This window comes from Brachyistius frenatus, unplaced genomic scaffold (assembly GCF_029030835.1).
Source record: "Brachyistius frenatus isolate BFR_SWC_R1_liver_20210118 unplaced genomic scaffold, ASM2903083v1 Contig_121, whole genome shotgun sequence".
Taxonomy (NCBI): Eukaryota; Metazoa; Chordata; class Actinopteri; family Embiotocidae; genus Brachyistius; species Brachyistius frenatus.
The window spans coordinates 678621-705804 of NW_027210720.1; the positions used below are offsets into that span (position 1 = coordinate 678621).

Consider the following 27184-nt stretch of genomic DNA (forward strand, 5'->3'; position numbering starts at 1 on the left):
GTAGGTAGGTAGGTAGGTAGGTAGGTGGGTAGGTAGGTAGGTGGGTAGGTAGGTGGGTGGATAGGTAGGTAGGTGGATAGGTGGGTAGGTGGATAGGTAGGTAGGTAGGTAGGTAGGTAGGTAGGTGGGTAGGTAGGTGGGTAGGTAGGTAGGTAGGTAGGTAGGTGGGTGGGTGGATGGTTGGATGGATGGATGGATGGATACTAAACCTTTTCGTCTTCTGTGTTCCTCAGGTTTTCATACACTGTATGAAACACACATTTCACTCTAATATCCAATATAAATCCTCCATCACTACATTTTTGTTTCAGTTGTGTTTCTCACTTCAGTCTTCACCATGTTAATCGCTGTCACCATGTGATGTTCATTTTAAAATATTACAGATGATGTATTGCTGTCTTCATGCATTTCTTCAAGGCATTTATTAAGTTCAGCGGGCTCCCTCTGCAGCCCAAAGATTTAATGAAATAAAAATTTAACTGTAAACATCCTGGTGCTACAGGATCATAGGAGACTACACGAAAGCATGCACAAGACATTTTGATTGATTAAACACAGACGGAATTTACAGCATTACTTGCATTCATCATCACTGATTGGAGTAATATCACATGGGTGGAATTTTTGCATCTGTATCCCACAATCCTGACAGAATAGTGTACATGCCATCTACAGCAGTGTTTTTATTCCACTGTGGGTCGATGTATAATATATTCATTTCACCTTTATATTTAGTGCACAATTTGGTAAATAGTACAGGTCAGTATACATACTTAAACAGCCCAGGTGGTAAAAGCACAACAACAAAAAATGACCACAGTTAACTGAGCCTGTTTTGTGCAAGCTGCCTGAGTGTATTGGTCACACAAAGTATAAAGATGACATGTATGTACAACACGTGCAACAAGATAAGTGCTTTGTTGCACTATGTATCTGAACGCAGTCCTCAGTTAACACAGGAGTTTGTTTGATCAATCTTTCGGTGAAGTTTTATATTTTCATCAACGTTTTATGTTTTCCTGTCTGTGCCTTAACTGGGAAAGGCAAGACGTGATCTTTCTGCAAAAGAAGCATTAGATAAGCACAACCAAATGACTAGCTTCAGTTGCAATGTGAAGCCAACTCAAAGTGACGGCACAAATTGGTGCCAAACAGAACAAATGGCGGAAGCTGCAACCTGTCTGGAGTCTTCTTTTTTGTTTGCAGGTAAAACTCAGACCGAATCCAAAGTTTAATCTCTGTGCCATCAGAGGCCGTTCAAACCAGACTGACTGACTGAGTTTGAGATGAAAGCCAAACGTTCTGACAGGGTTGACTCTGTACTTTGATTTGCTTCTTGTGGGCGAGCCAAGATGATGTATGAGACTCATACTGTGTAGACAGGGAGCTACAAATTTGCTTGGCTAGTTGACTGGTGGGAGGTTGGGGAGGGGTGTGTGGTGGTTCTGGTGGTGGTGGAACGGGGGGCGGCAAGTTGTCACATTAAAGCAATGTGGTGAAAGAGAAAGGAGCCTTTGTACTCATTTTGTCTGTTTTGAAGCTTTTGTTTGTAAAAAAAAAAAACACGCAGCATTTCTCTTTTCTGACGGTTTATATCTGAGCATGTGAGTCAAAATTAAAATTAAATTTTTCTTAATTCAGCAAAAATAAAGATTCTACTAATATCTGACAAAGTAAACATACCACAGAGTAACTTTCTGCCTGTCTGTCTGGGCATTTTTTGTAGATATAATTAGCGTTTATTAGCATTAAAAATGATCAAAATAGATTTAACTCAGTTTATGAAATGAGCTACATAATTCAAAAACTATTCTTCTGCATTTCATCAGTCACAATGAAGACATTTGATTAATGGAACTGATCTGACTTGGAGAATACAGGCCCCTCTCTGTTACCTCCCCCTTATTTCAACCTCCTCTCCCCTCCTTCCTCCCTGACACTGAGCCTTGTTTTCTGTTGCCCCTTATCCCATGCAAAATGAATGGCACAGATGTTGTTGGACAAGACAGCACCCCTTGGTCCCCTTCCCCTCACTATTCGCTCAGCATGAGGTCTGAAACTTGTTTTTTGATCATTGTTTCGCACCCCCCTGCTCAGCCCCCCCCACACACACACACACACACACACACACACACACACACACACACACACACACACACACACACACACACACACACACACCTCACCCCTACACTCCCCAGCTTCTCCCTCCTCTGGAGAAAAAAAAAGGACCCAAGGAGGAGGGAGACGAGAACACCAAGAGCAGCACGAGTAGAAAGGGAAGGAAGAGCAGCAAAGGAATATGAAGAAAGCATAGTGTTAAACCAATCTCTAAACAACAAGTGGTGAGGACAGGTCACATGTTGAATGTTTGTGGAGCACCACAGCATCCTGTGTGAGGGTATGGGTGGGACAGCAGAGCTGCAGTAGAGGTTGGGGTCTGGCATCCAGGAAACGTTGACTTGTGGAGTGAAGATGCGGGTCAGTGCGTGGCTCCTCTGGGTGTCCTGGTTCTGCACCTGTGCAGAATACTCCCAACGGTGCAAGTGTCAAGACATCTTTCCAACAGAGCCCGGGTTGGACAAGAGGTCAAAGAGCCGGGTCAAGGAGCGTGTTCGTCACACCGCGGGACACCAACACACGTCTCACAGGAGCAGGCCACACCGCAGAAAAGGTGAGCCCTCATCTCACACTGCTGACGTGCTGCAACCTGCTGCAGGACAGCTGATGCTCTTCATGCAGGGCCTGTGCATGTAGGTGTGATGGAAGGTGACAACAGAATAGGCAGACTTTTAATGCGTTTCACTCACTAATTCCAGTAATTTGACCAAGTATGAAAGGACTTTATAATATTAATAAAACAAGGTCTTCTGTTTTGTTGACAGTGACCAACTTTACTTTCTACTTTATAATGTTTAAATATATTTGAACTTAAAATGTGCAAAAGTAATAAAGTAGAAACCTTTGACACAAACTGATCTTGTGCATTGAATGAAAATGACAAAATAGCGTGATGATCATGAGACATTGTTACACAAAATAAATTGATGTAAATGTTTAAGTGTATTCCTTTTTTTTTTTGCCAAAATATTGGACCGTATTTTATACTGTATATTTGCTTTAAAATATTAGCAAGAATCACTTAAACTAACCTATAATTCTATATGTTATTAAAATCTCGTTAGACTGTCAATCATCACAGACAGATAGAAATTAAATGTATGTATGTTTAATCTGTTATCTCTAAATCCCCAAACAAAGCTACTATTTAATTTTATGTAGCAGATTTCTGAAACACGTCATCAATTCTAAATTATGTTTACTAGCAATTCTTATATCATCTGAAAACGTTCTGAAGTATCAAGGTGAAAAACAACAACAATGAGAGGTGTGTTTTTGAGCTGTTAAACAGGCCAAACATGAATTTTACATCAGAGTTAAATTGTCTTTAAGAAACATGTGTTTTGTAAAATCTTTCACAGTATTCCAAATGTATAGATGTCCTTTTAATGCCACGTGGAAACCATCAGCTCAAAGTGGAGAATCATAAACATGCTCTAACTGTGTGAAAAATGAAAACAACTATTCTATACAATATATATTTTTCAAATATTTTAACAATTTAATTGGAATTGGGAAAATGTAATCAAAATGTAGCTGCAGAATGTCTGCGATCATTCATGTAAACATCTTGTTGTCGATTTCAGTCTTCAGTTATTTCATCAGTCACTAGAAATGAAAGGACAACACATTTTTGTTCAAACTAGTTTAAAGCAGTCATTCATGTTGACAGTGATTGTTAATTCCTTAACAAAACTCCCTTGAATTACACTTAGAATTTACTCTGAAGTCACTTTTTATCACATTCCTCACTATAGCTGCCGTATTCTTCCTTATTCTTACTCCATCCCGCCCTCTTCTTCCCATTTCCAATACTTCTCCTGACCTTTCAGTCTGCAGCCTGAAAGAGGTCCCTTCCCTCGGCACATCTCGGCCCAGCACCATTCCCATGGGTTGTGTTTTAGTGGGGGACTCATCCTTCATCCTCTCTAAAGCTTTTGTTGCGGACTGAAAGCTGGCCGATGCCGAGGCCATCAAGCCCAAGTTGTTGGATCAATATAAACATCCATCACTTAGCCCCGGGCCTTTCTGAGCCTCACAATGAACAGTTCACCACACAATACTTTATTTATGTGTGCCATTAGAGGGAATGAACTAGTGGCAGTTCACTTATTTCTGGTTCACCCTCACCGCAGACACTTGGATGGAGTGTTGGTTTTTCTCCCGAGCTAAAATCCATCACCTTTTATAATCATGAAAGTAAATAATGTAGAATTTGTATCATCATATTTGTATTTAAAGGTTTCAACCAAACTTCTTTCTTTAAGTCATACTGTCATAAGCCAGGTCTTTCATCTATGAAATATGAACCCTCAAACAGAACCCCATAAGACAGGCTGCTCACTAACAGTTGAATTATTGTGGACATAATGAGTGATAGATGCACGATTTCCTCCTATTGTTGAACAAACATGCAGTCTGGACTTCCTGCCTCTTAGCAGCGGTGACAGAGCTGCTGCCGCAAGCAGTATTAGGACAGTAAAAATAAGTACATCTACCTCAGCTCTGTATTTACTTTGATTACACTAAAAATCCATCACACAACAATAACACTGTTGTCTGTGTTCTTGGTTGTTTGTATATATATATATGTATATATATATATATACTGTACTGTATATACTGTGCATTTTATATTTTATATTTTTACTGCTATTTTATTGCTTTCTATTATTCTATTATTATCTATTGCTTCCTGTATGCTGCTGTAGCGAAAAAATGTCCCCTCGGGGATTAATAAAGTAACTACCTAACCTACCTAACCTACCTAACCTAACCTAACCTAAAAACAATATTTTAAACTGGATGATTCTGCTGTGGCATATCATAGCAGGACGTTCTGCAATTACCCATACAGGTAACTTTTTAAAGGCACATCTATGCATGTAACTTGTAAAACATGTATTGCAAGTGAAACAATGCCAGTGTTATGTTATTGATTAATTTTACACTTTTCCACCTTTTCCCTTTGAGGCCTAAAGAGTTGCTTAAACCTTCCCTGCTGTCATTTAATCTTCAGTAACATTTCATTACATTTATAAAAGATCTAAGGATGGATAGACAAAGATGAAGCTTTCTGCACTAATAGTCTGAACTGTTATGAGGAATTTCTGCATTTCACATTTTGTGGAAGTGATTTAATGTCCCACCCACAACGAGTTATGACAGCCCTTTAGAAATTATGTCAAGTTTGGTAAAGGAAGTTAAAACAGTGCCGGAAGCTCACGATCAAAGCTCCAAATTAAAAAGATGAGACCTTTTTTTTTTTTTTTTTTTTTTTTGGAAACAATTAAAATAAAACAAAATAAATTACCTTTCCGGAATAAAAGGTGAAATGTAAATGTAAAAAAAAAACCCCATTTAGAATACCAAGTTGAAATGAAGTGTTTTGATTTATATTGTAAACCTTATCTTGAGCGGTTGTCAGGTTTGTCTAAATGGCTTTTATTTTGAAAACTGACAGGAAGTGAAATGTCGCAGCGCGTCCTCGCCTTTAGTGGGTCTGTCGCAGGAGCGTGTGGCTGTCAGCTTCATTATGGAGCGGCAGTTTTCAAGTAAAGCTGGCCCCTGAATTAAAACAAAAAATGTTGTTGTAGCTTCAAACTTATTTCCACATGGAATCTAGACATTTGTTAAATGAGGTAAAAACGCGTTCGGCTATGTAAATAGTTACTTTAGAATATTTCTCGAAGCCAGCGGGTGAATGTTCATTTTGATGCTGTTGATGATGAACAGAAGTGTTTTTAGGAGCATATTTGTATCGGTGGTTGGAGTTCTTCTGTCAGGTAAGTAGTCTGTGTTCGACCTGTTAAATTATCACTCATTTAGCTCAAACAAACTGTGAACAACAAACTGTGAAAAGGTGTTTTACTGGCCTGCCAAACATGTGTTCATTTTATATTCCTCAAGAGAAAGACATTAAATGTTCCGTGTTCATTCTGTTCTACAGCTGTAAGGGATTTTGAGGACTCCTTATGGATCATTAACTGAAACCTTCAGGGGTAATTTACCCACATTCACAGGTTTACTTTCACTTTTTGGAATTGTAGCAGGTCGTAAATATTCGACGTGATATAAAAACTAAAACAGTGGCAATGTCATAATTTAAACACACAGTGGGAGGAAATTTGATTTTATTTATTTTTTTTTTTTTTAAAGGTTTGATTTGTCCAAATAACTGGTAAAAGTAAAGAGACATTTTTCTTAGGCCCAATCTGAAAATGGCTGGTAGATTGTTTTGTCTGACCAACAGTCCAGAATCTACAGATACTCTGTAAAAAACTGAAAGCCGGAAAATATTCTTTAGAAATCAGTAAACAGTGAATTTTGGGGTATTAAAGATGAACCTAACAGCTTTCAGATATGTTGCCAATGAATTGTCTGTCAGTCACACAGTCTCTGTGTCTTGCTCAGGGACACATGGTGCTTGCCAACTTGGCAGAGGTATTTATCTGGAACCGTGTTTCTTCACACGTTTTAATGAATACAGTTGTTTGTGTATTGTTCTTGTTTCCATGAGGTCTGAAGGTTGAGGTTCATCCTCAGCACAACCTTCCTCCTGAGGGTAAAACCTTTCCAGTTGCAGAGAATATTTCAACCTTGACTTGCTGATGTTTTGGCTGCATCCTGTCTTTACTTTGAATCTGAACGGACACAGTGGCAATGAAACGGGCTATTGTTAGCTGAGATTTGAAGGCATTTCCGGCTATAGTAAACAAATGAACCGCTCAAGAGGTACACGTCTGTTTGTCCATTGTCCCTGATCAGTTAAACTAGCTAAACATATTTAGTCAACTTAGTATTATATTTAGTTCAAAAGTGAAATAATACATTTCTCAGGTGAAGGCAATTCATGAATATTTCCAGACTTTTGATTTTTAACATTTTGCTTGTCTGACTTTTGGAGGTGTTTTGTGAGGAAAGCTCTTTCTGTTCTAAATTACCAACGCAGCATGGAGTTTAAGACTTAACAAACATTAACAGTATGAATGATACAGGAAGCAGCAAGGACAGGACTAGTTCTCCCAAAGGTTCTTACCCTAAGATGCCAATGTGAGAGCATCATCATTTTATTTTGAAATTTTCTTTGCAAAAGGAGTGACCAAAGTCAATGTGAACCTTCTCTTGAGGAGAGTCCTTTGTGCTGTTGCTGTTGAGGGGGGAGTTCCAGTCTGCTTTTGGGGGAGTTGATGTTCCTGAGACCCTCCAGCTTCCTCTCCTGTCAGGAAGCTGATCACAGTCTCCCCGTTTCCTCCATTGTGGTCATCCAGCTCCATGGGAAGTTCAAACAATGGCATTCCACCGCAGATGGCTGCAAACAGGCATTGTTTGTTGATAACAGGGCTTCAATTTGTTTGTTGTGGGTGTTCTGTTGCCAGTTAACTGAACTCCGACGTGTTGATGCATCGTGCTCAGGGTCGTTGTTTGGGTGTGGCTCTTCTACACAGAAAATGAATAAATAAAAGATATACTACAGTACTATACAGGCCTAATATTATGTAGTCAAACATATGCAATACAATACGTAGGGCTTTGTGCACTCACAGCAGTGTATGAAAACAAACAGAATCAAAGCTTATCTGAGGGATACATTTTCTCTTTGCAGCAGCTCACTGAATTAATGAAACGGTTTCTTGTGCTACGTCTGATTAAATAGAACTGCAGCATCCAGTGTGTTGCTGAGGTCTGGGACACACTGCCTGCGTGGTAGTTGTGGAACATCTTCATTTTCCTTTCGTGCCATGCAGATATCACTTCTTCTGCCACCAAATACAAATTTGGATCGTCTTTACATTCTACGACATGTCTCTGTCTTTGTCAGGTTCCAAAGTTCGCTCAGAGGAGACGCCGCCCCGTATTGTCCACCAGCCGTCTGATGTGGTGGTGAGACCTGGCAACCCGGCCTCCCTCTCCTGCCGCGCGGACGGCAGCCCGACGCCAACCATCGAGTGGATGCACAACGGTCAGCCCCTGGAGACGAAGAGGGGAGATGGCCACTTGCAGGCCTTGGTTCTGACAGAAGGGAGCCTCTTCTTCCTCAGTGTGGGAGGGGGCAAGAGAGGTCAGTCGCATGAGGGCATCTACACCTGTGTGGCCAGGAACAGCGCAGGAAAGGCTACCAGCCGCAATGCGTCGCTGTACATCGCAGGTGAGACTGAGGCATGTGTGGGTGTAATACTGCTGCAGGGTTTTTCACCGAAAGACTTAAAAACAAACTGGTGACATCAACAGCCAGCTCTGATGAAGCTCATCTTACCAGTTAATACTAAGCACTATTAAAACATGATGTCATGCCCAGCCCACACAGACTCATAAGACACCAAACTAATGATGCTAAAGTAAAAACTGTGTCAGACATCTGCATAAAGTCTTAAATTACGCAACAAATGAAACAGTCTCTGTATTATTCTCTATAGTCTTCCACCAGAAAGGTTCCCTTCTAATCGTCATCCATCCCAGAGCTCATCAGAAACAAACTCACTTCACTGAACGGTGCAGTCCTTGATCTGAGCAGCATAGATATGATCGAGTTTTTTTTTTAAAACATACTCTTAGAAGCAAGCCAACTGCTCTGCAATGAACTGTTACAATGTTCATGTAACTCCCAAAACCCGGCAACATCATCCGAAACAGGACACACACAGAACTTAACTTTACTGCTGTGATTGCTGAATTTCCAACACGGGAATCAATAACGTTTTATTCCACTCAACAAAAAGATAAATGCAAAACTTTTGTTTTTGCTCCCATTTTTCACGAGTTGAAGTAAAAGATCAAAGACTTCTCATAGGCACACGAAAGGTTTATTTCTCTTAAATTTTGTTCAAAAAACTGTTCACATCTGTGGTAGTGAGCACTTCACCTTTTGTCTTGTTTTAAAGTCTTTACAGGACACACAGACTTAAGCTGCACTGGACAAGAACACCATGTAGGGAAGTTCAAATCAATGCTTTTGGCACATAAAGAGGGTGTAAACTGCAGATTCATAAGTTGTACTTTAACTTTACAAAACAGCCATGCATGTCTTTCTCACATGTAAATGAGACAAATTAAAGACAACTGGGGGTTCTGTGGCTGAATATTTGTTCGTGTGAAATTTCAAGTTGATTCTTTTTGTTTTACTTCAGCACAGTTGATGGTTGGACAGACGCCTACATAGAACTGTTTGTCCACAGACAGTTCACTGTGTTTATGACAGGACCTTGAACCTGTGTTCCCACTGAGTTGAACCCTGACTCTGTGTTGTTGCAGTGTTGCGGGAGGAGTTCAGTGTGCAGCCCAGTGATGTGGAGGTGGCAGAGGGGGAGGTAGCGGTATTAAACTGCACCCCCCCCACGGGACACCCCGAACCTAATGTGATCTGGAAGAAGGATGGCCTGCCCATCAAAACCGCTGATCATCACTACACTGTAAGCCGCAAAAAGAAAAACAAAATGTTTACAGAATAAGCATCAAAAGTTCTGGACTCATCTGGTTGATCAATAAGTTCGGAGACTGCTCCTGTTGGGCTCGAACTGTGCGCAGCACCGTGAAATGCACGGAGCAGGAGGAAGGTATAAACCCGAATGAGTAAGTTAGTTAATGAGTAAGTAAGTAAGTTGGTTACAGTAAGTCACTAATTGATCTAAATCATCACCTGAGTTACACATGGCTTTGTGAGCAGTGGTTCAGGTGCGTCTGTGATGTTTTGCGCACCTGAAACTTGAGCAGAGAGCACAACTCTAAGTTTGGGACAAATTATTTGGGAATAGAAAAAGTAGCAAGGAGACAAATCCAGTGCGTCGGGGGGGTTGGGAGCAACACATGTTTTATTGTGGGCAAAAACCCGACTGCAATCGCACCACAGTTCAGGTATTTATCTGAATGTTTTCCATGAGACGGTTCAGAACATCACAGTAGATCTCGGTGTTGACAGTCTGACCCTGTGGGAGGAATTCACGGCGCACAACCCCGTGACTGTCAAAAACCCACCCGGTTGCCCACCTGACCTGATGCGGTTCTGGACAGTGACGTTCTGCCCCTCAGAAACACGAAACTGTCCGGGCTCATTGCTTCTGCTCCGTGGGCCTCCTGAAGCAGTTTAACGGTCTTCGTTGCCGATTCCAGAGATTGACACGACATTTGATGTGTGCCCTCCTGTAATGTCTGCAGAGTAATCCCAGTGCGTCCGTACTAGTGGGTACTTCGTGCGCTGATTTCGATCTAGCGACAACATTTGCAACAGTTACTCTTCAGGGTTATGGCTTCCTCCTGCCGTGTACATCACGGTGCTGCACACAGTTTGTGCACAACAGGAGCAGTCTCAGAACTTATTGATCCACCCACGTAAAAGAGCTCAAACAAGTTCATCTCCTGACACCTTAGAAAAACTGAATATGATTGTCCGACAGGCTTTCTTACGTTTATTGGTCCACAATAAAATGATCCATACTCAACTAACACTTGCAAAAGGGGACATATATACTGGCTTAACAGACCCTTTTTAAATGGGTCACACAAAGGCAAACGCTACCAAATTAAAAACCAATAACACAAAACAAAACAATTCATCAATAATCAATTCAGTTATTTTAGTCAGCACCCAAATCAAAAGTAATATCAACGAGGATTACCGTCTCATGGTTCCGTCTCCACCAACCAGTCCGGTTGCGGTTTACATCGATGTCTGTCCAGTCACATATATGTAGTGAACGTTTTGAACAAATCCTTATATTTGATCAGATGCTTTGCCAAGAAAGTTATAAATTCTAACACTTGAATGTAATCGCTGTTCAAGATGTTTAAATAATAGGCGAGTAGGAGAGATGTGAGGTCACAGTGACCTTGACCTTTGACCACCAAGGTCATCTCTTGGCCGTGGTGAACATTTGTGCCAAAGATTCCCTCCGGGCGTCCCCGAGACATCACGTACAAAAGAATTGATCATTGTAAGGTGACAGTGATCTTGACCCCAAAATCTAATCTTTAAGGTAAAATGTGCCAATGTATAAGAAATTCCTTCACGGTGGTTACCCTTAATACTTAACAAGAAAAAAAAACAGAACAATAATTGTACTAAAGAAACAGAACAGTATAAAACAGTGATAGAACAACAAAACAAAGACAGATCAGAATTGGTTTCAGCATCCTAGTAAACTCAGGCACTTCCACAGTATAAATGGGTGCCATGTCTTTCACAGTGCTCTTGTCGTTCCCCTCCACTGGGGCGCCGTCTACTCCAACACTTGAAAGTGAGGCAGCTAATTGTTAGCTGTTCTATAGCTTGCTGGTGTTGTTTGAAAGACAACCCAATAAGTAAATATTTCTGTTTCACAATTTAGAAACATTGAATCAAATTAGGGTGAGTGATGAAAAATACTATAAAATCCCATTAGGGATAGAAAAACTACAAAACTTCCGCTCCTATCTTTATTGAATCATTTACTGTTGTACTTTGATAGTTATTATGTAACACGTAACACATTTATACCACCCTGGAGATATGAATACAATCTAAATCAAAGATAGTTAAACTGAATTCACTGTCTCTTGCATAATTCACATTTTGGCTCATAACTGTTGATATTGTCTTGAGACAAAGTGTCCCAAGTTTAGTGACATGAAAAAAGGACATTGAAAATCAGAAGGCAGGAAGATAACTGATGTGACATCAGACCATGATTCACTACATGTATATATTTCATATTGTAAGTGTCACAATAGAGGAAAACTTGATTTGAAACAAATTAGATATGGTACCTGTTCATAAATCTCACATTACACTAAATGCATAAAACCATACTCTTAGTATATGTATATACTTCTGATATACTTGTCATTAAACTGTGGGTCCTGTGTCTGCATGGTGTTTGTGCTGCAGGTTCTGAGTGGGAAGCTTATCGTCGCTCCTGCAGAGAAGAACCACTCCGGTGCTTACGTATGTGTGGCCAGCAACACTGTGGGGGTGAGAGAGAGCAGGGCGGCTCGGCTCTCTGTGCTGGGTGAGACCACATCCTACAAACATCGTGTCACTTCTTTAACACAACGAATGTTCAATGCAACGCTGGAGTTTCTTTATCAGCCCCTTACAACACGATCCTCCTCCAAACAGAACGACTTCCAGGTGTTATACAGCAAAGACAGGGCTGAGTTTCTCTTCTCTTCTCTTCTCTTCTACTGCAGCCAAGCCTGCGTTGGTGCTGAAGCCAGAAAATGTGTCAGTGAGGACGGGAGAGTCTGCCCAGTTCTACTGCCGAGCTAAAGGTGACCCTCCACCTGCTCTGGTCTGGAGCAGGGAGCAGGGGCCGCTACCCAACGGCAGGTACTTTATGAGTGCAGCTGGTCAACACTGATTTATGAAAAACATGTTTGCTTTTAGTTTGCTGTAACATACAGATTATAGAAGCTAACTTCTTTTCCTTTTTTGTAAGAAACTGGAAACAAAAGATTTGTCTTCAGCTTTCTGTGGTTCGACATGCAACTTAAGAGTGTTGCAAATATTGAAAAGTAGCAAGACTACAATTTACTCAAAGTTTGCCTTCAATGAGTCCGATTTAACCAGCTGCAGGCTACCTCCAAGTATTAGTTTGAACATGGAAATCCAAAATCATAGCTTGTCTCTAAGCTGACAATACGTTTCCTCGCCACTATTACTTTCCTGATATTCAGGGTTGCAAATGAAACCGGTTAGAATGTTTGCTAAATATATATATATATATATACACAGTATAACAGTGTATATATATATATATATATATTTGTATTTATTAGAGAGCAGTGTGATGGTAAAGTTGAAATAATATGCTCTATATGTGTGAGTAGGTATCTTGTAAACCCAGACCAGACTCTCCAGATCCATTATGTGACAGACGAGGATGCTGGGAAATACACCTGCACTGCAGTCAATGACGTGGGCTTGATCTCCGCCAGTGCACAGCTCATAGTTGAAGGTGAGAGTTTGTCCAAATGAAAAATGTGTGTAGCATTAAGAATAACTTAACAACAAACGTAATAAAAGGTGACATTTATATCAGAATGCTCTGTAAGTAGTGTGTCTATGCTTTAAAATAATGTAAAGTAAAAATGAATAAACCGTGTGTGTTTGCAGAGGCTGCCAGCACCAAACAGAAAGACCTCCACAAGGAGCTGTCAGCCCTGCGAGTGGTTCTGGAGAACGTCAGCATCACGGGCCCCGGGTCGAACATGTCCCTCGTACAGTGGAAGGTATGGGTGCGCTGTTTCAGAGTGTTTCAGAGAGAACAGGAGCACATCAGGTGTGTGACCCATCGTGTGTTTTCTCACCGGCTCCAGTCTCTCCCGATGGAGCCACATCACCTCGACGGCTTCGAGGTTCTCTATCGCTCTCTGCTGCCTGCAAACTCGGATTGGGCAGAAAAGAAGGTGACGCCGCCCGGCTTCCAGGCTCAGGTGGGCCCTTTAAAGAGAGGCTACAAATATGAGTTCAAAGTTCGTCCCTATGGCAGCAGCTTGTACGGGAGGGAGAGCAACACCCGGCACCTCCGAGTCCCCGAGACAGGTGAGACATGACGGGATTTCAGATCTTTTCTTTTACTTTCTGGTACTTACGTGCTTTAATAAACTTGTTGAGGAGCTAACAGTAAACTCTCTTTACACAGTGCCCAGTGCCTCTCCGCTGGCCGTGTCCATAACAGTGAGCCATGAGCAGAATAACACCATCAGTTTGAGCTGGGAGGCTCCTCCTCATGAAACCCACAATGGTATCATACAGGGATACCAGGTAATCACAGCACCACAGGTCGGTGTCGTATCACCTCCTGAGCAGAGTGGAAATAACTGTTGGTTCGTAAACCATCATGAAAAACATAGTTCATGACAATACATACAGGATAATACAAGGAAAATTAAACATGTCATGGGAGACCTGTTCTCTGCTCCCACGTCATCCATTAAACTCATGGAGGATGCAAACTTTGATGTTATTATAATGTTTGTACCATTCTTCCTGAATATCTACTGATCTTTTTGTTTGATTTTGACCAGAGCTCTGTCTTTAGCTGAGGCACCGCTGCTTCTGTCTTTATCTACAGTTTAACACCGGCACATTTATTTAGAGGTAAACATCACAGGTCTACAGTTAAACTGTCCAGACACTACAAATGAATCCACAGCTTCCACTCAATCAGAATCCAGTATTTTATATAGCCCTGGTATAAATGCTCCAAAATAAGAATCATTTTTGTAGCCTATTTAAAAAGGAATCCGTGACCCTTTCTCTCTGAATGATCCAGAACTGTTTCTCCAGGTGTGGTGTGTGGAGTCTGAGGCGCAGGAGTACCAAAACTGGACGGTGGATAGTGGCCAACACAACCTGGATATCTCGACCATCAAACCGGGGACACGATACTGGATCGCCATAGCAGCAGTGAATGGAGCTGGAGTGGGCCTGCTGAGTGACCCTCATGCATTTGTCATCAGTGAGCAAATTGGCTATGAGCTGTTCATTTCTTTATGAGAGCTGTGGACAGATGAGATGCGATGTGTGCTGCAACCACATGAACACAGACACCTTCTAACTGACATCTGCTTCTGATTTGCTGCTCAGACCCACAGTTAAGCAACAGCCTTGAGTTAGACAGCCAAAGGGTGGATCTGTCTGAGGTCCTGGCCCTGCTCCAGGACCCGGTGTTCATCGGCATCACCGGCGCCCTCCTGTGGTGTATTCTGATGGTTGCAGCTGTCTACCTTTTCAAATGCCACAGCAGGACGGGCCACCTAATACCGGGACATGGCAAAGCTAAAGGTGTGTCTGCAGACAGCAGAAATGTTCATCACATTAAAAAGTGTTCTGTATTAAAAATTCTCTGAAGGACTTAAAAACAGCTGTTCCATAATATTTTGTTGACGTTTTATTTTTTTCTGAAGGTTTGCGCAGACTTGCCAATGAAGATCTCATTATAAAACACAGGTAACATGTAAAGAACTTGTATGTACTATGATGGATGACACTGAAGTCATGAGAATGAATCAAATTCACTAAAGCTGAAATGTAAAAATAGTGAGTGTCTTGGGCTCCTGCCAACCTGAGATCCCCTGAAACCACTGTGACATATAGTAGATGTTAATTACGTGAACTTATTTTGAAGGCTTGGCTTTCTCTTTTTAACTACAGATGAAAGAAACTTCTGAGTTTAATTTGATGTGTCAGTTTCAAGCAGCTGACTCTGCTGTAAGAGGAGAGCAGACGGACAGAGGGAAGCCTTCCCTCATAACAAAATACAAAAAACACATGTAGAAAGTATTTCACTGACGGTCACAGTATTTAGACCTACTTTATATTGTAATAATATTCATGCTCCTTCTCTGTCTGCTGACTTTATTCCACTCACAGCTAAAAGCCAGCTAGAAACCTGATTACCCAAATACAGTCCATGGCAGAGAAATCAACATGGTCAACCAGGTTTCTTTAATCCCTGATTACACTCACCATGTGTCTTATTTACAAAGTCATCTTATCGGAGACATTTTAAGTGACTTAAAGTAAAGACTGGTACTTGTAGATAATCAAACTCATTAGTATTTTCATCAAAGATAATACAAAAACATTATAAACATCCCAGATATTCCAATTAGGTTTCACCTTTCAGTTCATTTTGTCTTTATTTTCCTTAAAGTGATATTTGTTGCCTCCTCCACAGGATGGTAGCTCCAGATTCACCTTGGATCTCCGGAGGCTGGAGACCCGCCTTCAACCAGAAGTACCAGGACTTGTGGGCCCAAGGCCAGAAACATCCAGGGACCAGGAGCACCCGTGAGTAAAAGCACACAGATGAGGAGTGACAGAGTGATGAGTTTCAGACTTATTTGACTTTAAGCAGGTCTATCCAGCTGCAAGGCTGTAGGTGAGGATCAGGTTTGATTGTCATGCAGATTTTGTGTCCATTTCTACGCAACTTTTCAACTATCCTCCTGTTAATATTGCATCTTACAGTTGTTTCATTCTTTCTTTGTTTTCATTAACATTAAGTGTTATAGTTTAATGTCAGTGACAATGTCACGGTTTGCCTTCAAATATTCAAGCAAAATATACTTTTTACATTATACATACAGACATACATACATACATACATACATATACATATGTAGATACAACATATTACTGTGGTTTGTTGTATGTTTGGTCTTTTGTAATCAAACCACCACCACACTACTGAAGTCAGACCCCTTTAGGAAGAAACTCCTCCACTGTGGAGCCACTTTCTGCCCTGCCTGTTTAATAAGTAATATACATCATACTGCGACGCTGCGCAACAGTATGATGTTATTATCAGCAAGTCAACAAGTCTGAATATAGCCTTTTAGTCATATTGAAAAATCAATATTATTGTGAATAAAACAATATGGCGCTGAAATCCATCCCAGGACATGTTTACAGTTCTTGGTTCTTTTGTAAAAAACTTCACCATGAATATAAAATGGATCAGAAGTAAAAGGCAAGAAAACACAACATTTTTCTTTCTCCTTGGTCCACATCCAGTGAACTAAACTACAGGTGTGAATCGGCCTTGATAGAGACAGTTTATTCAGTGTTTTATATTTTCTGATGAAGTTTCTTGTACTTACAGATACGGATATCAAACCTGATTACCAAGGATGACCCGCGGCATCCTCCAGACTATCTGTGTTTAATACTCTGTGTCTCATCAGGTCTCCCAGTCCCATCCAGGAAGGACAACAGCTGCCTGGACTCAGCTGTCCCCATCGTGACTGACAGCTGCGGTGTCTACGGCACGTTTTATGTGGACCTGATGGGCGACGGTCTGAAGACCTTCAACAGTCCGGGGCGTTGCCCTAAAAGGCCTCACGGTTTGCCCCATCAGCAAGGAGCCGAGACCATCCAGATATTTACCCAGCCGGCCTCCAAGTCCTCGCCCCTCAGCAGCCGGGAGGCGCTGCCGTGGAAACAGGCCATCCGACCGCAGCCCAAGATGGGTGTGCTGAGGGAATCATGGGAGAAGCACGGCAAGCAAGGTGAACAGTGGTGAACGTGATGTTTATTTTCCTTCAAACAAAGTCATCCAGCTTTGTTTCGACCCGCGGTCCACCTTGTTTGGGATGTTTTACATTATGAATGTAGAATATTGGATAATGTGTCTATCAACACTAGACTAGCTCATTTGTTTCCCCCCCAGAGTTGCATGCGGTGAACAGTGTCCCCGTACTGTCGACCAGGAACCAGGTCGGTCCATCCAGTATCTACAAACAGAGACTCAGTCACGTACCTGCAGGTCGGCACGGTACGCCAAAACCTTTGCTTTGTCACTGTTGTCCACGTACCTGTGAGAGAAACATGTAAATCGCTCACCTCACACTTCATTTTAATCCTGCAATTTGAAATGGTTCTTTAAGGCCCCTTCCACTCAAAAATAGTTGTTTCTTCACGTTCTCACTGTTGAACGTCTGAGCTTCACTGTGTGGATGATGTAAGTGCAGAGTTTAAAAGTAGAAGGCTGTTTTTACTTCCATATGCTGGAGGGGGAAAGTTGGTCTTTGCTCAGTGTGAATCTGATTTTATTGGACGGGCCTACCAAAATGATTTGTGGCATCACAGATAGTTTTGGAAGCCGATCGTGGTCCAACTTAACTTGCACAAATACGATGTGGAAATTTGCTGTACGTACACTAAGAATGGATTTTACAGTGAAGTATGAAACATCTTGTTTCCTATAGATCGATACGAGTGCCACAATACAGAATAAATCTGTAAAAGAATAAGGAAATAAATGTGGAAACGTATTATTTTTTTTTTCATTAATTTATTTATTCCCCTTTATGTGTCCACATTCTTTTTCAGATTTATTCTTTATTATGGCACTCCTATCGCTCCAAGCTTTCAGCAGGTAAACTTTAGAAAATTAAATACTTATTATGGGACTTTTGTCCAGTGAGAAGAAATATTTTAAGGATTTAAATTACCTCTGGTTCTTCCATATCAGACAAGTTATTACTCGAAGTACAGTTTGTTTTACATTTTTAAACATGTCTGGTGATTATCTTCAAGGTTGAGCCAGAACATGGAATAATAATTATGAGTGTGCAGTTACAATTAGCTACTATGACTCATTTATTATTAACTTGTGTGTCCAGGTGGACATCCAGAGTGTCCCCGTGTGCTGCATTACTCTGCATCACTCCACCTAGTGGACATGCTGCCTCCCCCACCACCGATGCCCCCAGAGGACACCACAGACACACACAGCTTCTCGTCAGACGAAGGGTAAGCTAAGAGCACACAGCTCCGACTGACTGGGGGAGACAGCTGCTAGCCGCCAGTGTAAAGGAAGAATACAGATGTCAAATTAATCATATTTACAGTGTCGGTGATGAAACTGTCATAGCTGTGAAAGTAACTAAGTTGGACTTTACATACAACAATGTTACATGTTATTCCAAGTTATTCCAAGTTACCTGTTATATACAGCAGCACAGTAGTTAAAGGTCCCATATTTTACACTTTTCCAGTGTTTTATTAGCCGTCTTGATATCTTTAGAAGATATTTGCATGGTTTTAAGTATCAGCAGTTTTACTTTTCCTGTTGCTTCTCTTTGGATCTCCATCAAGAACCAACACGTTCTCATTCATTCCCAGGGTGTCAAATATTGACGGTTTATCAAAGCCAACAACCCCGACCTCCTTCCTCCACGCACATACCCCCCTTTGTATTTCGCCACAGGACTTTTTTGAAGCCACATTGTTATGGTGCATAACACATAAGGTACCTCGGGCATACATGTCTGTCTTAGACACCAAAGTGCACCTTGTGTGTCTCTCTCTTATGCCAACGGCTGTAATAAAACATCAGTATTTGATGTCCTGGGAATAAGAATGGGCTGGAAGAACAGGTTGTTTTGTTTCTGTGTCTTTAAGGAGCATTGATATCAATCTTTTGATTGACTGACTCTTCTCTGATTGAGACACAGTCAGGCCAACCACAGGTTTTCTTCAGTCTTCAGACAACTGAATGACTGCTCAGTGTTTTCTTCCACATAAAAGGTTGGACGGTGGGCCGTGCTGAGGGCGGACATGAGCTTGAGTTTATGACATCACAAACTTAAGAATGTGCTAATGACATAGTTTCTGAAAATGGCTTAGTCCATTTCTCCGTGGAAACCTTCTCAGTATTTACGTAGCACCTAGACCTGCTTTATAATAAAAAAAAAAAAATTTAAAAAAAAAATGGAAATCTGAATTTGTAAAACGCATTTTAACATTTAACATTTTTATGAGTTTGACAATATTGTTACTCCCTATCTGCAGTTTTAAAATTAGGCCCACCAAAGTAACCTCTCATAGCATTATAAAAGAAACTGTACAACTGGCTTTTCAAACTGCACATACATTCATTGAGCTGAGCCTTGATATCAACCCACAAGTGGGTGACACATTGTTCACTCTCTGATAATCATGAAATGATAAATGGGAAACCAACAAAGTTATCATTTCCCAGATGAGAGAACCACAACCAGAGTTTTCTGATTCATTCCTCAGTTCTGTCAGAGTGAAGGTTTTTTTACCACAAACTTCTGCAGTCAGATCATAAAACAGCTGGAAATTTCAACAAGGAGCTAATTTTCAAAGAGAAAGAGCCTGACATCCTCTCAGAGCTGTTGTGGAGGATCCTGTCTCTTTGGATTATAACCACTGCAGTAGCATCTAATGTCTGTTCACACACTCACACTCCTGTGCGGTGTTTCAGCCCTCACGTTCATTCCAGTGCAGCTGAGTTTAGCTCTGCTGCACTATTGACCTGTTTGTTTCTTTTGATATTAAAATGACTGAATACTTTGTCACAGTGGTGCAGTGGTTAGCGTTGTCGCCTCACAGCGAAAAGGTTCTGGGTTCAAATCCGGGCCTTTCTGTGGTGAGTTTGCATGTTCTCCGTGTGCCTGCGTGGGTTCTCTCTGGTACTCCGGCTTCCTCCTGCCATCCAAAAAACATGCACCTCAAGTTAATTGGTGATTCTACAAATGTACAAGTGTGAATGGTCTTTGTTTCCATCTGTCTCTGTGTGTTGGCCCTGTGATGGACTGGCGATCTGTCCAGGTGAACCCTGCCTTCACCCAAAGTGAGCTGGGATAGGCTCCGCCCCCCGTGACCCTGTTCAGGATAAAGCAGCTATAGATAATGGATGGATGTTTTCATCCATTATCTATACATCCATCCATTATCTTTGTTTCAAAAGGAAGGCTTTCCTGCTTAGCATCCTCTTTTGTTACAGTCTTGCATTAAGGGTCAGTGATGACCTAAACTTCCTTCCTCTGTGTGTTTCTGTCCTGTTGAGGCCCAAGACGTGTCCGCTTTAGTGGAAACACCCAACGGGAAAAACCTATTGAATCCTATTTGCTGACCTTCATATCACAGTTAAAAACAAAGGATGTAAAGCTTGTCTCTGTTTTAAACACAGAAAAATGCACATTTTCACTGCAGAAAGTTGACCTGAACGCCTGGTAGTTCTCAGACCCACGTGCACACATTTTCTAAGAGAAAGTGTCAAGGAAGTCCATCTATCCCAAGACAGATGAGTGGTTTGATTTGGAAGAGTTTAGAATATTAACCAGTGATGTTAGAAGTCATCAGTATAATCTGGTTGTAGTGATCTCTGTATCTACCTGAGTGATTTGAACATTTACTAAGTAGGTTTCATCACCCCGGCTGGTGGTAATGCACTTAACAATTGAACTAATCCAGGGAGTGCAACTGATACATAGTTCTACAAATAAACGAATGCTTTTGAAGTTAATTAACTCTTTAATTGTTAGCATGTTACCTGTCAGGTGCAGTATTATTATTATTATTATTATTATTATTATATTTTCTTACTTTTTATCATTTCTAGCGAAATAATAGGGTTTTTTTTTCCTCTTTTATTTAATTTGACAAAAAAAGCCCCATCTCATAGTATGACCATATCAGTCCAAAAGCATGTCATAATCACTATTTATCAAACAGAAAAGAAAGGAAATTAAAATTAAAGGAGTAGAAAGGGTGTTGATGGCATCAGTGAACTATAGTAAATATTATGGAGAGCCAAAATATTCAATAACGTTTTTGTCCTTTCCATAAAATGTGTTATCTGATAGTTAATACATTTCAGATTATTTAGCTTCAAAGCTGTAACAAGGTTTGATTTCTATTTTTTTTAAGACATATTTTATATTTTTTTGTATTTTCTTTGGTGTGAGCCATTCAATGTAATAGTTTAACATTTTGGGAATTATGCCTATTTGCTCTCAGGCAGAGATATCACAATATCACTCTTATGTTTGTTCAAGCCACCTACCAGCACCTCTAAAGTTAATTTATTAACACAATAAATATCTCTACAAAACCTACCTTTGATAGTTTGAATATGTCTTGGCTTGAAGCAGTGATGAAGAAATAGCCTGCCATATAACTCCCAGTAAAATGGCCAGTTATCATCTTTGGATGTTTTTGGAATGAAAGATGCTTTAAAGTGATTTTGTTGGCCAGTCGTTTTGCCTCCATCGAGTCTTCACTATTCTAAGTTAACATTAACTGACTTATTTTACTTAACAGACTTTTGTGTTCTTAAAATTTAAAAGAAAGCTGACAAGAAAAAACAAAAACGTTTATATTTCTCTCAGCTCCAGTCGTTCCACAAAGCTAACAGTGGATATGGGCTCTCTCCAGTCGGTACGTCCAGCATCAGGCCACCAGGGGCCAGCCGGACTCACCAACAACAGCAGCTGCCCGTCCTACAGCCACCTGTCATACTGCATGTCACGGGATAAAGATCAGAACGGCACGCTGACTGCACAGGAGGCCACGGAGTACCTGGAGCTCAGTCCGAAACCCAAGAGATGCAGGTGAACATGTGCTGGTGTTTTCCTATTAGTTTAGCTTATACTGCATCAGACTACATTTTTTTTCTTAATTCTTTTTAAATATCCTTTTCTTTTGCCTTGTGTTTGGATGCTTTCAATGGCTTTATGTGAAGCGAGAATTGCCTTGTTGTTGAAATGTGCAATAGATATATATATATATATAAACTTGCCTTGCCTTACATTTACATACACAGTATGTAGTTAACTAGCTGTGCTCTCCGTCTCTCAGCGGTGCCCTACCTGAGCAGCACCCATCCCTTTCCTACCACATTGCCCCCACCATGGGCTACATCTGCGGGCCGGTCCGCTCCACTCAGCTGGAGGATGACACCGCCACCAGCGAGCCTGAACCTCCGCCGATCGGCTTACGCAGCGCCCGCCTTCAGAGCACACCTTCGTCCTGCTACAGCGACTGGGACAGCTCGCTGTGGAACACCTGGAGCTCAGTCATGGATGGCAACCTGGCCAGCGCCCGCACCAGTCTCATCAGCTCAGTGGACAGCTGCTACACTAATGACAGCGCCAACTTCACCCGCCTGCTGACTGCGGCAGCAGAGACCATGAGTGGAGCCTCTTTGTCAGGTAAGCAGAGGAGAAACACTTTTGAATCTGGGAAATCAGATGGGACTGTTGAGGATGGCAGTAAAGTCTATAAAGAACAGATGAATATCTATTACTCAGATTTGTTATTTCACTTTAGTTATCCATGTTAGCTTTAGCGTCTGCCACAATGATGGTAAATGGTCTAAAACGCTCCTTCACCTTACCAGTAATTTTCCTCTCACACACACACACACACACACACACACACACACACACACACACACACACACACACACACACACACACACACACACACACACACACACACACACACACACACACACACACACACACACACACACACACACACACACACACCAACAGAGCTTCCATAAAAGCAAACTTGGGGTTGAGGAGGAACTGGGTCGGTAACCCACTCTACCATCTGAGCCTCAGTTGCCTGCTGAGGTTCTGTCTTGTCTTGTCTTGTACACTCAGCGTTTCCATCCTCAGGAGCATGTAGTGGTGATGAAGGACTCCAGCTGCAAACAGGAGGGATTAATAGTGACCTCTGAATCCTTTGAAATACTGTTACAAGAGCAGACCTAAATGTTATCTTAATTCTTTGTCTGGATGACTGTACCTAGTATTTTTTTCATAATTCATAATATTATCTGATTATTTCTTATACATTGTATTTTTTGCTGTTTTCTTAAGTCTTAAAGCTTCTTTGGCAACAGATGTATTAATTCCATCGGGATATTTTGCTTTCACTTCTGGAGTGCTGTTTATATGCAGTCTATGCTGTCATGCAACATCCAGGTGCCACCAGGCACCGGTAGAAGCTGGACCACTATCAAACACAACGTGCACACATAATGCAGAGCCCAAGGACACCATTTCCACAGAGGCAGAGGACGAGAAAATGCTGAGAGAGGATGAAGTAGTTCGTTTTCTTGCACATGTAAGAATGAATAATCTGACAAAGGAGTTTTATAAGGATAATAGTCCGATAAGGAAAGGACTATTTTCAGACGGATGAATCCACATTTGATGTTCAGCCGCAGGATGGTGCATGTTTAGCTGAGTCATCGTAAACTACCCTTTGTGTTGTCATGGTAATGAAGGAATATGTCAACTCGAGCAAAAGTGTAACCATCTGCTGTGTTTTTAATAGTTTTTGCACACCAATGAAGACTGGCACAAAGGAGCAAGATATAGCTTTTGTTTTTTCATAGGATTTGTTAAAAATAAGAAAAATATGCAATATTACCAGACGTATGTTTGAAGACAGGAGTCCCAACCCTTTTTTGGTTTGTGAACCCTTAAAACAAAGCTACAGTACTCTGCGTCTGCCTTTGCCTCTTCATCACCTCATCAGTTATAAGAAGAACAAATCATGTTTGTTTGTTTTTTTGATTACAATATTGGAGGTACAGTTATTCAGCAGATCAGAAAAACAACCATAAACTGGTAGCTGATAATCATCTTGTGATTTGTCTTGCAGAGCTTTGAAACCACTGCTTTTAGAGTGGTATTATTCCATAGATAAAATCCTCAGGTGGAGGTTTGTACCCTGTCGTGTCAGTTACTGTCCTCCACTAGATGGAGCCCTTCATCTGTGAAAGATCTGCTGCAGCAGCCGTGGAGGCAGACTGTCTGACACTGTGTGTGTGTGTGTGTGTGTGTGTGTGTGTGTGTGTGTGTGTGTGTGTGTGTGTGTGTGTGTGTGTGTGTGTGTGTGTGTGTGTGTGTGTGTGTGTGTGTGTGCGTGTGTGCGCTCACTGAAGAGTTGAAGAGTGAGTGCGTACGCATGTCTGAGTAGGTTTTCTGTTTGGGTTCGGGGATGGTTGTGCATGTTTCTGCTGCTTCAAGAGACAAACACATTCAGTCTAATACCTGGTGGCACCGGGCAATTACTTAAGACCTTTCAGCAAATTGAACCTCCAGATGAGTCATCTTCTCCCCCTTTGTCACCTCATCAGTCACTGCCTTCCCTCTGCAGGCCACATCCCGCTTTATTCCATTTACCAAACTCTCACTTTTGGCTGTTTTCTGCCTCGACAGTTTTTTCACACAAAAAGCAGCACAGTGTAAAAACCTCAAAGTGTTTTCTCTGTAGCGGATAATGTGCTCTTATAATGGCTGACATTAAAGTTTAATAGTGTGAATCACATGAAGCCTTGCTAACCTCCTGACTGACAGCTGGTCGTCCCCAAGCTCCGACTCTTCATCTGTAACATGAGGACCGACACGGAATCAGGAATCAGGTCAAGTGTCACCTTTTAAAGCAGCAGGGTCAACCACACGACACGTCCTCACTACGATGAAAGTTGGTGTCCCTTCCTAAAGTTGCTCAGAGAATTTACCCAAATAACTCTTTAGCTCAGAGTCCTTGATAGAAATGTTCAGTCTATTTTAGGAGATGATCCTCAGAATAGTTGTGAATCCGGCCCCTGATCTCTTAACTACCCACCTGGCTTGAAGGGTAAAGCAGTGGAAACTCTTCACATGAAAACAGCAGGAACAGGCTTGTTACAGATTTATTTCACACTCTCACATTGATTTGGAGAGTTTCCATAGGTTCAAAGCTTCAGCTTAAATATTTAGTTGTTATTGCCGGACAGCTACATTTTCAGAGGTCTTTGAAATCTGCCGGTTCCTTCAGAATCCAGAAATTGGCTGGGGGGAATTTTGATTGTTTTTGGTGCCCTAAACGAATTAGAATAGTTTTATTTTCAGCGACATACAGCTGCTTCAAAGCAGCTTCTAAATGTGTTTTTCCCCTGAGAATCAGCGTGGAAGGTTTTCCTCAGAGGCCTCCAAATGTTTATTTATTCTTTTCCAAAGGCAAAAAAATGTCTGCGTGTTAAAACCTCCACTCCCCTCGCTCCACTTGATATTGAAATGCTTGTCGACGTGTCGTCCTCTCCTGTGTTCAGACTTCTCTCCGCCGGCCTCCCCCCTCAGCGGCCTGTACCCGTCCTTCTGTGCAGAGGGCGACTCGTTCGGGGAGCTGGAGCCGGTTCCTGCGTGGGACTGGAGCGTGGCCTGGCTGGAAGAGATGGAGGCTCAGTACAGAGCGCACCAGCCTGGCAGAAACACCAAACCCTTTGATACTTAGGCGCTCTGCAAGGACGGTGACGGAAAGAGCTTCAGAAACACTTCACAGGACCGGCAGAGGGGACAGACGAGACGCTGTTATTATACAGTTATTGATTCACTTTTTCACAAGTGTTGGAAACAGTTTTAAGGTCTGAATAATTCAGGGTTTCACGATTTCCAGTTATGAATAGATGCATTTCTGGCTTTGAAATATAATTACAATAAATATAATAATTGATTTGGTTTGGGACACCTCTGCCACTAGATGCGTGTCTCATGTTGTTTGTAATAGTTTTCCCACTTTACCTCAGGGCAGTCCGGCTACTGTTTTTGCATCGTTGAAATGACTTCCATTAAGTTGCTAAAGTTTTTTTTTCCTTCTGCGTATCCTTTCCTCTCATTAGGGAAGAGGATAATGAGATACTTCCCTCGGGATGTTCTCACCCAGTGTGTTTTGAAAAGGCCAGAAAGACACAAAGACAGGATGCGAGATGGAGAGAAAGCAGTCATTAGGCAGAAGAACTCCAGAGTTGGGGGTTTTCTCACACCACACGTCTGTTTCTGGGTTTCATGTATTTGTTTGCAGGATTTTATTTGGGCTGAAGTCCTACCAAACAGAGCAATCAAATGTATATATATATTCAACATATTCAACAAATATTATTTAAATAATTTTAAACTCATTCCAAATCATTTCCTGCCCTGTATACTTTCTTCTGTGATTCATATTACGTTCTGGAAATGATTTTATATTGTAAGATTATTGTTGTCTTTATATACCCTGTTCACAGAGTTTGTATTACACTGTAGTTTACATAAGCAGCAGTAGGGAAAGTTAACCTAAAGCATCTAACTGGAGGTTTATATTGAAATAATTGGAATTTTAGTAAGAATTCAAGAAGTATTTGCAGTGCTGTATGCATAGCTTAGTCTTTGTTTGCTTGCAGATTTTTTTCACTAATAGTAGTCGACTCTAACACTTTGTAATAATTTGCATTATATTTTGTACACTTCACATACAGAGAGTTTTATAGTTTGGAATAAAATCATTGTATCAACTGAAATGAAGTTGCTGAACTGAGATAAAAGCCTCTGTTCTGTTACAGTTTGTACTCAATATGACTGAAGCTCAATTATTTCTTTTTGTGACACCGATAGTAGACAAATGCGCCTCTTTAGTGGTATCAGGAGAACATCCTATATTGAAACATCCATCTAACAGGATGTATATGCACTTTGAAGCAGCTGGTGTTCAGTTTGTCCCGGGACTCTCTTCAAGCTGACACCAGGCTGGAGGACGTGAGGAGTCTTTACATTACAGACCGTCCATCTGTGGCCTGTGGCTGGATTTGAATTAACCCCTACAGTTCCTAATGGCTGCAGAGCAGGAAGGTGATGTTCAGAACTCATCTGTTGGGCTTGATTAATCAAGGCTAACAATGCTGCTGTAGCTGATAATGGCTTCTAATTACAAACCCGCTGGAGAGAATAATTAAACCTTAATCTATGTTTGTGTTTAGACCGAAACAGGAAAAGTGTTGTTGTTGTTGTT

At 41.3% G+C, this 27184-nt stretch overlaps 1 protein-coding gene across 2 annotated transcripts; it reads left to right on the forward strand.

Annotated features, from left to right (window-relative positions):
- The first annotated feature begins 2290 nt into the window (after positions 1 to 2290).
- On the forward strand, positions 2291 to 27184 carry robo4 (roundabout, axon guidance receptor, homolog 4 (Drosophila)). 2 transcript variants are annotated; one of them, XM_069713725.1, is made up of 19 exons: positions 2291 to 2674; positions 7943 to 8269; positions 9373 to 9530; positions 11981 to 12101; positions 12283 to 12421; positions 12922 to 13049; positions 13208 to 13323; positions 13411 to 13636; positions 13737 to 13858; positions 14384 to 14555; positions 14684 to 14881; positions 15004 to 15046; positions 15777 to 15889; positions 16786 to 17109; positions 17271 to 17375; positions 18226 to 18355; positions 21745 to 21966; positions 22214 to 22566; positions 25470 to 27184. In XM_069713725.1, exons 1-19 carry the CDS (start codon positions 2476 to 2478, stop codon positions 25649 to 25651), a joined length of 3378 nt encoding a protein of 1125 aa, XP_069569826.1. In that variant the 5' UTR covers positions 2291 to 2475; the 3' UTR covers positions 25652 to 27184. The 2 variants fall into 2 exon arrangements, with proteins under 2 accessions (XP_069569826.1, XP_069569827.1); XM_069713726.1 differs by lacking the exon at positions 2291 to 2674 and adding an exon at positions 5664 to 5906.